The following is a 14,853-nucleotide window of genomic DNA, read 5'->3' on the forward strand; positions in this document are numbered from 1 at the left end:
CTGCTTTCGATTGGCGGAGAGAGGCAACGGTGACAGTTCGGCGCCGGCTCTGATTGGACAACGCCTGGCGCAGATTACCCCACGCTCCCTGTAGGGGGCGCTGTGGGGCAAGGGGCGCAGCGGGGCGCCCGTGCGGGGCCGGGGGGACCCTCGGTGGGGCGGTGTGGGGGGATCCCCCTTTGGGGCAGGGCCTGGAGGGCCCCCTCCGTGAGGACAGTGCCCGCCTCGGCCGCCCCCGTGCGCCCCCAGGGCCTGCCCCCCACCCACTTCCGGCTTGGACCCCCCACGGACCCAGGCCCACCCCACAGCCCCAGGCATTGCAGGAGGACGCTGCATCCTAGAGACCCCGGGAGCGACAGCTTTCACCCCTCAGCACTTCCCTCATGGCCATACTATGGCCCTTAATGCCTCAGCAAGTAGCCACCCCCCCTTAGTGACCTCAGCCTCCCCCCCGGGAGCACAGATGCCCCCTGGCCCTCTGTGCCCGCCCAGCACCCTGTGAGAACACAACATCCAGCTCTCTGTCGGCCAAACGGGCTCAGCCCCTCACCACGGGCCACCCTGCAGCCGGGGGGTTGCCTGCCTTAGGGCTTCGGCAGGGTGGGGGCTCCCCGGGGGATCCCCGTGGGGAGAGGAGCCTGTGCTGGAGGAGATCTGGGCTCTTGGGATGTGGGACGAGGCTGAAGGGGGTGTGGGTGAGTGCCAGGCTGGGGCACAGCTCCCTGGAGAGTAACTCCCTGAGGGAGATGCTCCCTCTAGCCCTGTGAACCCCTTTATGGGGTGACCAGAGGGGCAGGTCGCTTTCCAAAGCCCTCCAAGCCGAGGCTGTGGCATTTTCCATCAGGAGGGACAAGCACAGGGTAAACCCGTGTTTAGCCACAGTAACTTGCAAAGTCACCATTTATCCCACTGTAGCGCTGTGGGAAAATCACGTCTGATTAGAAGCTCCCAAGACAGGCTTCCTGGGCCCTCCGCCCCGTGTGCCGGGGGTACACGACACCCACGTGATGGCAGGAATGCGGGAACACAATCCAGGCCTTGAGAAACGTCCCTGGAGTGGGCAGAGGCCAGAGAACGGAGCCAGCGTCGCTGAGCGGGCACAGAGGCTGTGCCAAGGGCAGGGATCAGCGGAGCAGCTCCTCAAAAACTGGGTGTAAATGGGTCAAACTGAAGAGAAAGCCCTGGCTGCCAGCTCTGCAGTCGAGAGGCACATGGGCACCTAAACACCACTTCAGGTGACAAACCCAAACACGGAGTAGGTATCTCCACCACCTGCAAGCTTCCCTGCGCTCTCCACAAATAGAAACATAAGCGGCTTTGGCCACAAGTCGTCTCTAGCCTCCCACTGCCCACACGTATCACTCATCTTTCCCTGCCCAGGCAGAAATGTGTCTGCTCCCTGATTTTCCTCCTCGAAACAAGTACCGCCCACCCCGAGCAGTGTGTAGTTTCAGCCTGTGCCCCAGCTTTTCAAACCAAAGGAGAGATTTTGAGTTAAAGGTTGTTTGCCACACAAAGCACGACACATCCAGTGGATTTCTCAAAACCGGTACACATTAACCCCGAGTGGGATGATCTTGGTTTCATACACAGTGTTGGGCTGCCGGGGGACCAGTTCAGTGTGAGGGAATCGGTGGGGGAAAAGGGAAACGTGGAGTTAAAAAAGTTTTAAAATTCCGATTCCTTGTCCTAGGAGGCCTCCAGGAACAGGCGGAGCCAACCACAAGGATCGTAGCCTTGCTGCAAGCTGGCGTCCAGCATCAGGAATGAGAGCAGCGAAGCCACGTGCTGGGTGCTCTGCCTGCAGCCTGCCCTATTTCACAGCCAGCGCTTTCCTGACCCCGCAGGTCGCAAGCGGCTCGGTGCAGCAGGGCTAAGGGCAGAGCCACAGCGGGAGCTGGCACTTGTCCTGCTGCCATTTAGCCTCCCAGTTGCCAACTGCAAGGAAAGTGCAGCCTCCCCTTGGCCTAGGAGGGCAGGAGAGCATCAGCAGGAACGGGAGAAACCTTCATCTTCCTCCATAGAAAGGAGAGGGGGGGAAAAAACCCTGAGAGAGGTAGATTGTGCCAGTGTACAGTGTATTTTTACTCCACAGCGGGGAGACACGGGACAAGAAGTGCTGTGCTAAGCAGTGACACCCCTGCAGCAGGCTGGGAAGCTGAGTCCCTTTTTTTGTCTAAGCCCCTTCCCCTTAAGCCACTTAATTTGCAGCTGTTTATTAAAAGCTCGTGTTAGTAAGAGCTCTTGCTGGTGGTTAAGAGCGTTACACTGGGCTCTGCAGCAGAACTTTTCATTCCTAATAGATGCCTAAATCCTATTAAATGCCTATGCCTGAAAACTCCACATCTGTGGGAAGTGACCATCACACAGCATCATCCTGGCCAGCGACTCACACTCTCCCATGCTCATTTATGGGCACTTAACATATCTGGGAACAAAATAACATGGGAAAAGCTCCAGTTGTCAGGAGAACTTGGGCAACTGTCCCCCAGCACAGCGCTGCAGCACCCACTGCCCAGTGCTCTGCCCCTGACCTGGACCCCCACCCAGCCAGGTCTCAGCCTCCCTCCATCACCCACCTGGGACAATCTCCTCGGGAAGGACTCATGAGTGCAGGATTTGGCTTTTATGGACCCTGGCCTCGAGGGTGAAGCCTTGGAGCCTCCCTTGCCTGGTCGTGCTCCCATGGGAAGTGCCACAGAGAATGCAGGGCTGAGCACAGTGTCCCCTGGCTGATGGGACGCTGTGGGCTACAGCACCGAAGGGGTTAGAAACACACTGTGGTGTTTGGATGTCTGGAAGAGCAGTGGGGAAACAGTGCTCTTCTGCTCCCTTCTCATCTCAGCGGTGCCTCGGGGAGCTGTGAGAGCTGTCAAAGCTTCTCTGAGCAGCCCCTGGTTGTTCAACCACATCATCCAAAGGTGCAGGGGAAGCAGAGCCCCAGTGCCTGGTCCGTGAGTACCTTCTCTGCTGTGCAGGGCCCAGGATCTGCAGCCACAAGAAAAGCCCAGGTGCTCTGTTAGTGTGGATCCTCCATGCAAGGTACTGAAACAGCCACGTTCACTCTCTGCTGTGCCTTGCTGCCCTCCTCCACGGGCTCGGGGCTGCTCATCCCCTGGACCTTGCGGGGAAGGGTGCTTATTGCTCCTTTTCCCACTGCACTTCCCGGCTGGACTTGAAGAAGTCACTACGCAGCAGGCGGTAGAAGAGGATGATGTTCATGGGCGTCATGATTGCCATGCCCACCGTGCCCACAGCATACGTTGCCAGGGGCACGTTCTCCCGATTGAGGAAGAGCCAGCGGGTCATCCAGGCCAGCGTGGCGATGCGAAACACCACGTAGGTGCCCAGGTTGATGATGCTGTTGAGGCGGTAGCAGGTGGTGTGCACCAGGTTGGCCATGAGCAGGATCTGCCGCAGGTGGAGGAAGATGGAGTTAATCTCCACCAGTAAAGCCACGAGGGCAAACCCGACGTACTGATGGAGCAGCACTGCAATACCAAAGCAGACAATCACCTGGGAAGGAGAAAGAAGAGAGGCTGAGCCCAGGAGCTGGTTGATCTCAGCTTCTGCAAGCCAGAGCCCTCCACGCTTGGGCGCAGCGTGGAGCAGAGATGGAAATGGTTATCACACCAGGGCCAAACCACTGGTCATCACCCCACACATATCTCTGCAGCGTGGCAGCCTCCAGCCAGCACTGCAGCCTCAGGCATGAGATAAAGCCTCCCCACCATCACATGAAACCTGAGCGGGTTTTTATTTTTTCCTGTGGGAGGAGAGGGAAACATTTCTATAAACTCCAGGTTGGCAGAGGAGACAGAGCAGCCAGACCTAACCCTGCTATTGTGGCCTGGGGAAAGCAGTTGGTTGTGGCCCAGCAGGTTTTTCCACACACAGTGAATGGCTGAATGGGGCAGGAAGGGAGACATGTAGCCCAGGGTGACATGTTGCTGCTGGCTCAGGGATTCTCCCCAGCACAGGCATGAAACTTTGGTGCATCAAAGTCCCATGGGATGCCCCGAGCATGGCATGAAGCACCCCAGGGCTGCTGGACGCTGCAGCAGAGGACAGGGCTGCTGGGGGCAGAGCGGGTGTGATTCCTGCCCCACACCCTCCCTGCCAGGCGGGGGGAGAGGCTCTGCCTGCCCGCGCTTTAGCACACTCAGTCTTTTCTTCAGTTTATACCATTAATGCTGTTCTCTGTATTGGGTCTTTAATGAGATTATCTGCTCCCTGCTTGTTAAGTCACTGTCCTGGCCTGAATTAGCTCTATTGTGAAAATGACCTTTTGACTCGTTGGCAGTGGCCGGCAGAGCTGTGGGGCTCGCTGGGCTCTGCGAGACAACAGGACTGACCATCACCTCCCCCACTTCATCCCAGGTAGGTCCCAGCACTGTCCCTGTCCCCCAGGCCCAGCAGACCCCTGTGCCTCCCCTCGTACCCTACAGCCTCTCTGCTGCTCAGCTCCAGGCTGGGCTGTGCCATCCCCCTGTCCTGCAGCATCCACAACGCTCCAGAGAAACCCACGCTGGGAGCAGCCAGCAGCAAGACAGGCAGAGGGCACTGATGTGGGGCTACTGCACCACGGCTGCTCCAGCCACCCCAACCCCATGGCCAATGCTCTGATCTGAATGAGAGGAAAGCATCCCAGGGAGTGGGAGGTGGAAGGAGGCGATGTGCAGCCCTTCCTGGCAAAAGCTCAAGTGGCCGAGAGCTGGCAGGAGCTGAGCTGATCGCTTGTGCCAGTGGGGACACCTGGGTCACCGCCTGTCCACGCCACTGTTATGTGTCATCCTCCCAGCCCAGCTGTCTGCCCCTCTACTCTGTGCACACTTGGGTTTTTTTCCTACCCCACCTCTGGGTACCTTTTCGCAGAGCCTCAAAGAGTACATGAGTCCCACAGGACCAAGAGGAGCCCCAAGCCCTGCTGTCTGGGCTGCTGGGCTCCTCTCTCCATGCTGAAAAATCAGATTTTGTAACAGATAGCAAACACCCACGCTAGCAACAGCAGTCACCCTGCTCAGGTCCCACAGCCCCAGCCTCCCTGGTGGCACAAGTGCCAGGGTCTGTCCCTCAGAGAGCGGCCAGTGGACTCACCACGGAGTGATGGAAGAGCAGCTCCCAGGACTGGTGAAGTTTCTGATTGCACAACATGTCCACAAAGTCTTCAAGGAAATAACCTGGGAACAAAGAGGCTGTGAGCAAAGATGGGACCAGGAAGGGATATGCCAAGGGACCCTCCCTCGCCTCAGGAAGCTCTGCACCCGCCTGGGCTGGGCAGCACCCCCAGCGAAGTGATGGGCACAGCTCAGTGCAAACCCTGGGTGGGTGGTGAGTCACGCACAGAGCAGGATCACACACAGCAGGAGAAAGAAAATCGGTGTGTGTTGGGTCTGTGCCCCTAGGGAGAGGCACTAACTAACTGATCACTTGGATTTTTTCCCAGAGAAGGGTGAGAGGGAAGGCAGCACATGGACCCTCACCCATGTTAACATCCCGGGATCAGATCCCACCCCAAGTCCTTTCAGCCTGGAGCCCTTAACAGCTGCAGGATTTGCTGCCACCAAACCAACCCCATGTCAGCATTTTAGGTACTCAAACCTCCTTGCTGAGCTGTAGCCATGCCAGGAAGCCTGTTAGCATGAACCACAGGGCTGGTGACACATCTGCAAGAAGGTGACAAGGGGAGGGGAAGGAAAGGTTTCACACAGCCAGAGGATTCAAAGTGTCTGGCCTCCACACCAGCAGGTTTAGATCAAGGCTTTAGGGGGAGCTGCACCAACCCCTTTTTGGATGCCCCAAGCCCTGGCTGCCCCGCGAGGATGGTGGCCGGCAGCCTGGTGCCCAGTACCTCCTGGCTGCGGGTGCTGTGGGACAGAAAGGAGCCACTGTCCTTTGCCAAGAATAGGGCGATTGTCCCGGATCCTGAGACATCGCTGCCTGCGATGTGGCTCGAGGGGCTGGTGTCAGGCACCGACAAGCCCCCGGGGACCCCCCCAGGGATCAGAACAGGGGACAGCCCGCTCCCCCACCTCACCTACAGACACAGCGACCAGGCTGTGTGCCCCAGGTGGGTGCGTGCCCACCAGATCCTCGGACAGCCCAGGGTGGAGACAGAACCTGCAGGGAGAGGGACCGTGAGTGCTGGGCAGTGCCTAGGGTTCCCCAATTCCCTTCCAGTGTCCTTGGTGCCCACCTGGTGCTGCTGACCCCCCTGGAGCCCTCCTGTTCCCCTGGTCCCCCCACGGCCACCCCCGTCCTCCTGTTTCCTCCAGAGTCTCCCTATCCCCTGCTGCCTTGGTGTCTCCTTGTCCCTCGGTCCCCCTGTACCCCTCGATCCCTCCTCCATCTCTCAGTGCCCCCCAGTTTCCAGTTCCACACTCTCCCCAATGTTCTGCAGGGTCCCCCAACACCTCCATCCCTCCCCCCTCCCCGCTCTGGGCTCAATCTCCCTCGGCGCCCCCCTGGCAATAGGCTTCCCGTCGGGGTCCCTCGACGCCCACATTCCCCGCTAGTGCCTCCGATCCCCTCCGCCAGTCCGGTTCCGTCCTCCCCCGCCCCCCCCGCCTCCCGATGCCCCCCGGAGCTCCGAGGTGCCCGGGCCGCTCACCCGGCCAGCGCCCCGCCGCCGCTGAGCACGCTGTGCGCCAGCGACGTCCAGATGTTGCGCCACTTCCAGCGGTTGCGCCGGGCCGAGGGGGGCGGCGGCACCAACCGCTCCAGCCCCCGGTTCAGCAAGCGGAAGGCTGCGAAGGAACCGGCCACCAACAGCAGCCCCGGGCTGATAGCCATGGGCATCCACCGGGCCCCGGGCTCCCATGGGCACCGGTCGCCCTGCTCGACGGCTCCGCCTCGCCCGGCTCCGGGATCCTCCCTGCCGCCGCCCTGGGCACCGGCACCGCCCCGGGCACTGGCACCTCCCCGGCACCGCCCCGGCCACCGGCACCACCCCGGCCACCGCCCCAAGGCACCGGCACCGCCCCGGGCACTGGCACCTCCCCGCCACCGCCCCGGCCACCGGCACCGCCCCGGCCACCGGCACCTCCCCGCCACCGCCGCCACCTCCCTGCCCCGGCCCGGGATGCTCAGCCCCGGAGGGGGGGGGGAACGTCGTCCACCCCCGAGGACCGTCCCCGTGGGAAAGGGCTGGGGGGGCTGCGGGGGCCGCCCCGTTGCCGGGCGCTGACACTTCCTGCATCCCCCCCCCCCCCGCAGAGATGCAGACAGGCAGGGGCAGCGCTTCCGCAGGGAGAATGTGACTCAGGGTGAAGGGGGGGGAAATGGGCACCCCGGGGTGTGTGTCAACCTCCCCTGGGCATTGCATGGCAGAAACGACCAAACGGCCAGCCCAAAATCCGTCTGTGAGTGTGCCACGGAGCAGGGACCCGGGTGTCCCATCACTGTGCCGGAGGTGGGAACACCTTCCTTGCCCCCCCCTGAGGTTCCTCCTGCACCTCGGTGGCACCAGGTGGGTGAACACCTCACCTGTGAGGTGCTGTGGCCGGTGGTCCTCCGCCCCAAAGAATCCCTGACGTGTGATGCCATCATTGATGCCATCAACTGCATCAGCGTGCTGGAGAGCCGTCCCTCGCACAGACGCACACTCTGCCAGACCCGATTGCACGTCAAGCAAGCAAGAAGGTCCAATTGCCCTGCCAAAAAAACCCACTCTGCCCACAGTACTCTTGTGCTTCGTCCACCCGTCCCATACCTGATCCCAAGAGGATCACCCCGATGCCTGGGACACCCCAGCTCTGCTGTCCGGGTTTGTGGGAATTCAGGATCCCTTAAAATTTCTTTAGTTCCATCCTAAAACTATGCTGCTTTTCCAGCTCCCCGGAATTTGATCGCTCCCTTGGTGCTTTTTGATGTCTCCACCAGAAGCGTGGCTGCTGCACAGACCTTCTGCAGACGGGATGAGTCACCGTGTACACACTGATTAATGTCAAACTCTGCCTCTCCTTTGAGGTATTAATTTTGGATGAAGTTTTCTACTTTCTCTTTGCTGAAACAGAAGCGAGTGGAGCCTGAGTCGCTGCCCTGGCTGGGGTGATGGACACTAAAACATTGACATGTTATACCCTGATGGAAGGGACGCTGAGGAGGAGAGCGATTAAATCAGATCTGAAGGAGAGGGGTGAGATAGTCCCAACCGGTAAAAAAGCATCCGCTCACGCTGCAGAAATTTGCTTAAAAGTCGGACTAGACAATGTAATTTCATAGTGGTTAAGGGGTGGGGAGGCGCTGCCTGAAGTAATCAGCAGACCTGACTGCTCAAGGGATTATAAATAATCTCGTGTATTAGGACTTGAAGGATCACACGGGCTAATCTGTTACTGAGAAGGCCAAATGCAAAGACGTTTCTGTTTAGCATAAGATGTGCCTAGGAACGGGCGACATGTCTTGGAGACATGCCGGACTCCTCAGGGCACTGAGGAGAAAAATCATTTAACAATTAATTGCAGTATAAACTCGCAGAGAGCTGACTCCTAATGAGGAGTCGTTTGCAGTGTTTTAGCCTCGGCAGCCTCGACTGTCCCTTTCTGCGGTGACAATCTGCCCTTCACCTGCCTGCGGGCCGGGCCGTGTTCATCGCAGGGACTCCTCCATCCATTTGTGGTGTTATTCTTCTAAAGATGAATGTTTGGCCAGGCTCGGGTTGAGGACAGGAGTAGTTAAAATGTTTCTGGATGCTGGAGAGCTTTTACCTACCACTTCCACATGGGAGGAATTTAAGCCATGATTAATTAAGCCCCTGGTTCAGGGCCTTTGATCCTGCTGCTAGAGCACTAGCAACAGCTACATATATACTACTTCTTGGATAATTTTAGCCCAGATTTTACTTAATTTTACCAGGACTTGCCATTGGGCAGTGTTTTCTCGCAAGCCCTGTTTCCAGCCTTTTCTCCTTGTCTTCCTTTCCTCTGCAGTGACGGCATTAATTGAGGACAGTTTTGGAGCTGGAGGCTTCCAAGCCCAGTTACAAACAAGTCCCTTGACACCAGAGCAGGCCAAATATTCAGCCACGTCCCACAGGCTCAGAGGCCAGGCTTGTCCCCAGAGAAGCCGTACAGAAGAGCAGAGACAGGAGCTCTCGGGCACAGCTACCACAAGAGGTCCCTGCACGCTCGCTGGAGAGCTGGGCAGAGCAGCCCGATCCGATGGGACTCTTCATTCACACCTTATTTGGAGATATTGCCTTTTTCACCCAAATTTCGAGAAGTTTTCCAACAGTCCCCAAACGGCCTCATTTTCTGCAGGGCGGCTACTCGGCCGGGTGATGGGTCGCTGCCGGTGCCTGCTCCCAGCAGGGCAGGGGGACTCCTTCCAGATGTCAGAGAGAACGTGCCTAGGTCCATCCCGTAACGCTGTGGGGACCACAGCTAATCCCATAGCAGGGGCTTTACAGCAGCAGCTGGGGTGTAAATGGAGGGTACAGCAGTTTTTTCACTAGCTGGACAGTGGCTCCCTCTCACAGGCTGGAGTTTCTCTGCAGCACATCTGGGAGACATAATCCATTTTCCACAATAAAGAGCTGGCAGTTCATTGATAATCTCCCATATGAGTTCTGTCAGATAAACTCTGTCCTCCCCCAGACACCCCCCACCACTCCTGGATGGGGGTTTGGGTGTCCTTTCGCAACTCCCCCATCCCTTACACAAGGAGGAGCCCACTCTGTTCCCAAACACCTCCCAGGGCTCGCCACAGCCAACAGATGTGGGAGCTTCTGACATGGCAAAGTCCTTCTGGCGAAAGTCATGCCCATGTTTTTGGAAAGATCTGCCTCTCTCCAGCCAGGGAGGCACAAAGCCCATCTGCTCATCTGATGCCAGACCTGGCTCACACCTCAAATAATTTGAGGAGTCCAAGATCTCAAAACAAATCAAGCAGCTTGGCTTCCAAACTTTAATTGGCCGTCGTCTCCACCCCTCTCAAAAGTGTGTCACCACTCTATCTGCTGGGCCATAGGAAGTCAGACGATATATAGGACTGCTTTGCTCTCTATATCTGCATTTTCATTCAGAAACTCTGTAACTCCACACTTATTAAAGGATCTACTGTGCAAAACGCATGCCATTGGTGGCAAAGCATGCCCGGACACTGCAGAGGTAGCTGTGAAGGGAGATGAAATCAAAGCAAACTCAAGTGTCCACCCCTTCCAGCCAGAACCACATTCCTGATGTGGAAGCTGGATATTCTCCACATGGAATTGGGGATATACTCATGGTAGCCACAGCAGACAGGCACATCAGTCTCTGCTACCGCAGTGAGCAGGAGAAGGGTTTCCGCTACCACTGACAGTGCAGAGAGTTTTTACTACCTTATTTCCCCAACCCTTAGCTCTATTTCACACACACAGCTCCAGGATTTAAAGCAAGAAAGGCCAAAGTGTGCATCACTTAACCACAGACCTCAGGAGTTGGTCTTGTCCGGCAGAGGAATTCATCATTTGCGCTGCAGCCCATCCATTCACCTGCTCAAGCCTGCGGGCTCAGCCTCCCAAGGGGAAGATTCTTCCCTTCCCTCCTCCAGTGTATTGACCAGCCCTGCAGGTGTTCTGCTGCCCAGGTTGGTCACTCTTCCTGAGATCATTCCTCCGATAATACCATGTCTCCTGGGAGCCCAGGATGCTCTGGTGCCAGCCACTGCCTGGCCAGGCACAGCCTTCTGCAGCCTGGCTACAGGAATTTCCCCCTCCCCTGAGAGCCAGAGTCACCCAGGCGGAGCCCACAAGATAAACAACCCCATGGCAGGTTGCTCTGAATGCTCTTGCTTTTGGCTTTCTTCCTTTTTCCCTGGACTAGAAGTCTTTTTTTTTTTTTTTCCCCCTCCTCAGAATTTGGCACAGGGGATCTGTAGGAGAAACCTGTGACAACAGCACAGCATCCCTAAGGATGCAGTGGGCTCAGCTGTCCCTCAAGGGCTTCGGCTGGACCAGCTGCCATGATATGGTTGTGCAAAGGATGTGCTCTCTCCTCACTCTGGTGGCACAGGTATGCTGTGGGATAAAAAAAAATTCCATTGACAGACTCACTGATTGGCAAAACCCCTTCAAGCACAGCAACATGGGCAGTTCCTTGTATTTCTTCACTGCTTTCAGTAGCTGACGTGCCCCAAATCCGTTCACTTACTGAATTGTTTATCTGCTACTATTACTAAGGTTTCAGGTTCCTTCTTCCTTTGTGGTGAACAGTGAAACACGGGGCCAGGTCTTTGCCCAGCCTCTGTCCCATCTCTCACCATCACCAGACATGAATGCTTAGGAAGAAAATGTGAACCAGCACATATAATTATTTTTACCTTATAAGCAAATTCATTCCCGCTAAATATTTCTTTTTCCATGTCTTCTTCCCTTGTGGGATAAACGTTTTTTTTCCACATTTAGTTCACCATTCTCAAGCTTAAGTATCTTTTGACAGATATCTATGTGTTTTCTGGTTGCATCATGATGTATTTATGACCACATGCTTTTTTTGCAGTTCAAACAGGTTCAGAATGGGCTGTGCCAGGTGGAAGCATGTCTCAGCCCCTACATCCACTCCGTGCAGCATCACACGTTGCTGAGCCCACTTGATTCCTCCTGCATTATGAATATCAGCACAGGAGCTTCCTAACTGCGTCTCCTGCTGCTGCCAGCTCCACAGCTTGGAACAGGTTAGGTTCCCTCCTGAATTCTCTCGTTATTAATATCACAAACCAAGCTGTTCTGAGATCCGTGTCCCATTAATCATTTTAGCTCTGCTGCAGTTTTCACCTCGCTTCCTCTTCCTGCACCTGAACAATCTTCAATAACATTCGACTCTGTGGTTAACGCTTGGTTAAAATTCGGCAGGTCTGCTCGGGCAGGGAAGGACCCTGACCTGAGCTAGCTGGGGGCAAGCAAAGGTGGGACAAGGATACAGCCACGGCTCCACTATGGCATGAAAAAATGTGCTACACGAGCTGATGGTAGCAAGGACTCGAAGGGAGGAGAGCTACCTCCATTACATCTTTGCCTCTAAACTTGAATTTTCTGGAGTGTTGACAACACCGAGGAGACACAGCAAAAGTAAAGATAACTAATAAAATATGAGGGCAGCTCAGCAGCCCGTGTGAGTCAGCACCAATGTGGGTGGCAGGTCTGGTCAGAGATTTCCAATGCCTACCTGGGTTCTGTGCACGCTTGAGGGCACCGCTTCCTTTTGCTCCCTTCCTAAGTTTAATCCTGCTGTGTGTTACCAGCTAAGGTCCCAACCAGTCTGAGTATCTGGCTGACCTAACAGAAGGCCAAAGGTTGCTTACAGAGGATCTTCCCAAAAATCTGCCTCCAACACCATCCCATTGCCTGGATCCCTTGAGGGCATATTGCGTGTTCCTAGATACTGGCTCTCAGAGACGCAGTAACTCGGCATCCCTGCAGCTAACCCAAACCTTCCCTCTTACATCCAACGCCCGTTGCAACTCTATCCTTTGCCATCAGCTTTGCCCTCATCAGAGGTGGGGATTTCGCTTCACCTTTCTCCCTTTGCGTTTTATGAAAGCCTTTCCCCTGGTGCTCGGCTGCATCCAGCAGCATCCATCTGCATCCAGCAGCCGAATTAGCTGCTCAGCCCCGCACAGGACGGGGTTCCACCTGGCTCACCCCGAAGCCTCCCACAGCTACACGTCTTTGTACCTGCCCACTTTGCCAGCGCGCTGAAGCTTTCATCCATGAGCAAACAACGTTTTTCAGCAGTTTCTGCTGAGTCAGAGAATGCCTCCGTGAAGGCTGCTGCTTCTCCACGTGGGAACGTGCTTCTGGGGAATAATTACAAAGAGTTTAAACAGGGACTTTCGGCAGCCAAATTGCTTCACGTTCAGGCACCTGGCCAGGAAGGCAGAGCCTGAAAGCTGCTCTTTGGCACGGTGAGAAAATACCCCGCACCTGCGCCCATCATGGGCGTGCATCGCCCGTGGGCTGAGATCACTCCTTACATGGCAGCACCCCAGCACCCCGGCACTGTAAGGTGTGCTCAGGGCTTGGTGGGTCTGATGAATGAGCTGCTTCGCAAAAAAGCTGGCTTGCAGTTAACGAGCATCCCTGTGCATGCCCTCATCTCCGGGCCATGCCCATGGAAGAATTTTTATCACACACACACACACACACACGCCCTGCTGGATTTGGGAACGTGCTGCGCGGCAGAAAGCTGGTCCCCGCGAAGCTCCCATTCTGCAAGGGACACGATGCAAGCACACTGCTGGTAACTTTTCCCCCCCTAAATTCTGAGGCACATTTTAAGGTTGTGAAACATATTGACTGTGAAATAGAGATAAGAGCTGGAGTAGACACAAACAGCGTAGGCATTACTCCCATTTTTTTTGCAACTCCCACTCTGTTGCAAAAATAGTACCGCAAGGAGCACGCTGCTCTGTGCAGGGACCAAACAACGATGGGACCATGTGCCTGGACATGGGTGGACTGGACCAGAAGCAGGGCTGGGACATGTGCAATGTGCATTGGCAGCCCAGAAAGCCGACCGAATCCTGGGCTGCATCAAGAGAAGTGTGGCCAGCAGGTCGCTGGAGATGATTCTACCCCTCTACTCTGTGCTCGTGAGACCCCACCTGGAATACTGTGTCCAGCTTTGGAGTCCTCAACACAGGAAGGACATGGACCTGTTGGAATGGGTCCAGCGGAGGGCCACGAAGATGATCAGAGGGATGGAGCACCTCTCCTATGAAGAGAGGCTGAGAGAGCTGGGGTTGTTCAGCCTGGAGAAGAGAAGGCTCCAGGGAGACCTCAGAGCAGCCTTCCAATATCTGAAGGGAGCCTACAGGGGAGCCGGAGAGGGACTCTTTGTCAGGAAATGTAGTGACAGGATAATGGTTTTAAATTGGAAGAGGGGAGATTTAGATTAGATGTTAGGAGGAAATTCTTTACTGTGAGGGTGGTGAAGCACTGGAACAGGTTGCCCAGGGAAGTTGTGGATGCCCCATCCCTGGAAGTGTTCAAGGCCAGGCTGGATGGGGCTTTGAGCAACCTGCTCTAGTGGAGGTGTCCCTGCCCATGGCAGGGGGGTTGGAACTCGATGATCTTTAAGGTCCCTTCCAACTCTAACCATTCTATGATTCTATGATTCTATGACATAAGCCATGTGCAGAGGTGCTGAATGCTTCACGTTCCTTAAAATCAATGGAGAGAGATCTTACAAAAAGATAAAATTAAATAATTTTAAATGTTGTAGAACTGGATAAAAAAGTAGTGATATCATTCCAAAGTGCTGCAGAAACACATTGCACTGAGGTAGAGCATCATCAAGAAAAGGGGCAGTGGGAAGATGCAGCGAGGTGTCACTGCATCCACTCAAGTTTCTGTTCACATTGCACACGACGTACCTGGTCTTGAGACCACACCTGCGCCATAACTCCTACGTGCCCTTAATTCTTTTGCAATTCTAAGCCCCAGCAAAATACACTTACCTAGGCGCAGACCAGTTGCAGAAATCAGATAAGACGCGCTGGCTTCCAGGAGATGCGTCTCCTGACGGATGGGGATGTTGTGCAACTCGGAGAGAGCATCACCCAGACGTGGGCTGGCGACGGGGACAACACTTGCGGTAAGAGGCGGAGGAGAAACCTGCGGACGGCGGTGGCGGCTTTCCGATCCAGGGGACAGGCACCAGAGCCCCCCACGGCAGGACCGGGTGAGTACCTGCCAACGGACCCGGGAACGCGGTGGGGATTTGCAGGAGCAAGTCACCACCCTGCACCGAAACCTGCCTCAAACCACCCTCCTCTGCTCCATTTCTTGCCTTTTTTACCTCCAAAACAGAGAGGGAGATTTCTAACCAGCCTCTCAGCTGACTGCTAAGGCAGGGTCAGTTCCAAACACCG

General features: G+C 55.9%; 1 protein-coding gene across 1 annotated transcript; it reads right to left on the minus strand.

Moving 5' to 3' along the window:
• Nucleotides 1–2,065: 2,065 nt before the first annotated feature.
• TLCD2 (TLC domain containing 2) lies at nt 2,066–6,792 on the minus strand. The gene is made up of 4 exons (XM_074160817.1): nt 6,611–6,792; nt 6,038–6,120; nt 5,098–5,180; nt 2,066–3,516 (listed from the first exon to the last, which is right to left on the minus strand). The coding sequence occupies exons 1-4, from the start codon at nt 6,790–6,792 to the stop codon at nt 3,139–3,141; spliced, it is 726 nt and encodes a 241-aa protein (XP_074016918.1). The 3' UTR covers nt 2,066–3,138.
• Between the last annotated feature and the right edge of the window lie 8,061 nt (nt 6,793–14,853).

Source organism: Numenius arquata, chromosome 18 (genome assembly GCF_964106895.1).
Source record: "Numenius arquata chromosome 18, bNumArq3.hap1.1, whole genome shotgun sequence".
Taxonomy (NCBI): domain Eukaryota; kingdom Metazoa; phylum Chordata; class Aves; order Charadriiformes; family Scolopacidae; genus Numenius; species Numenius arquata.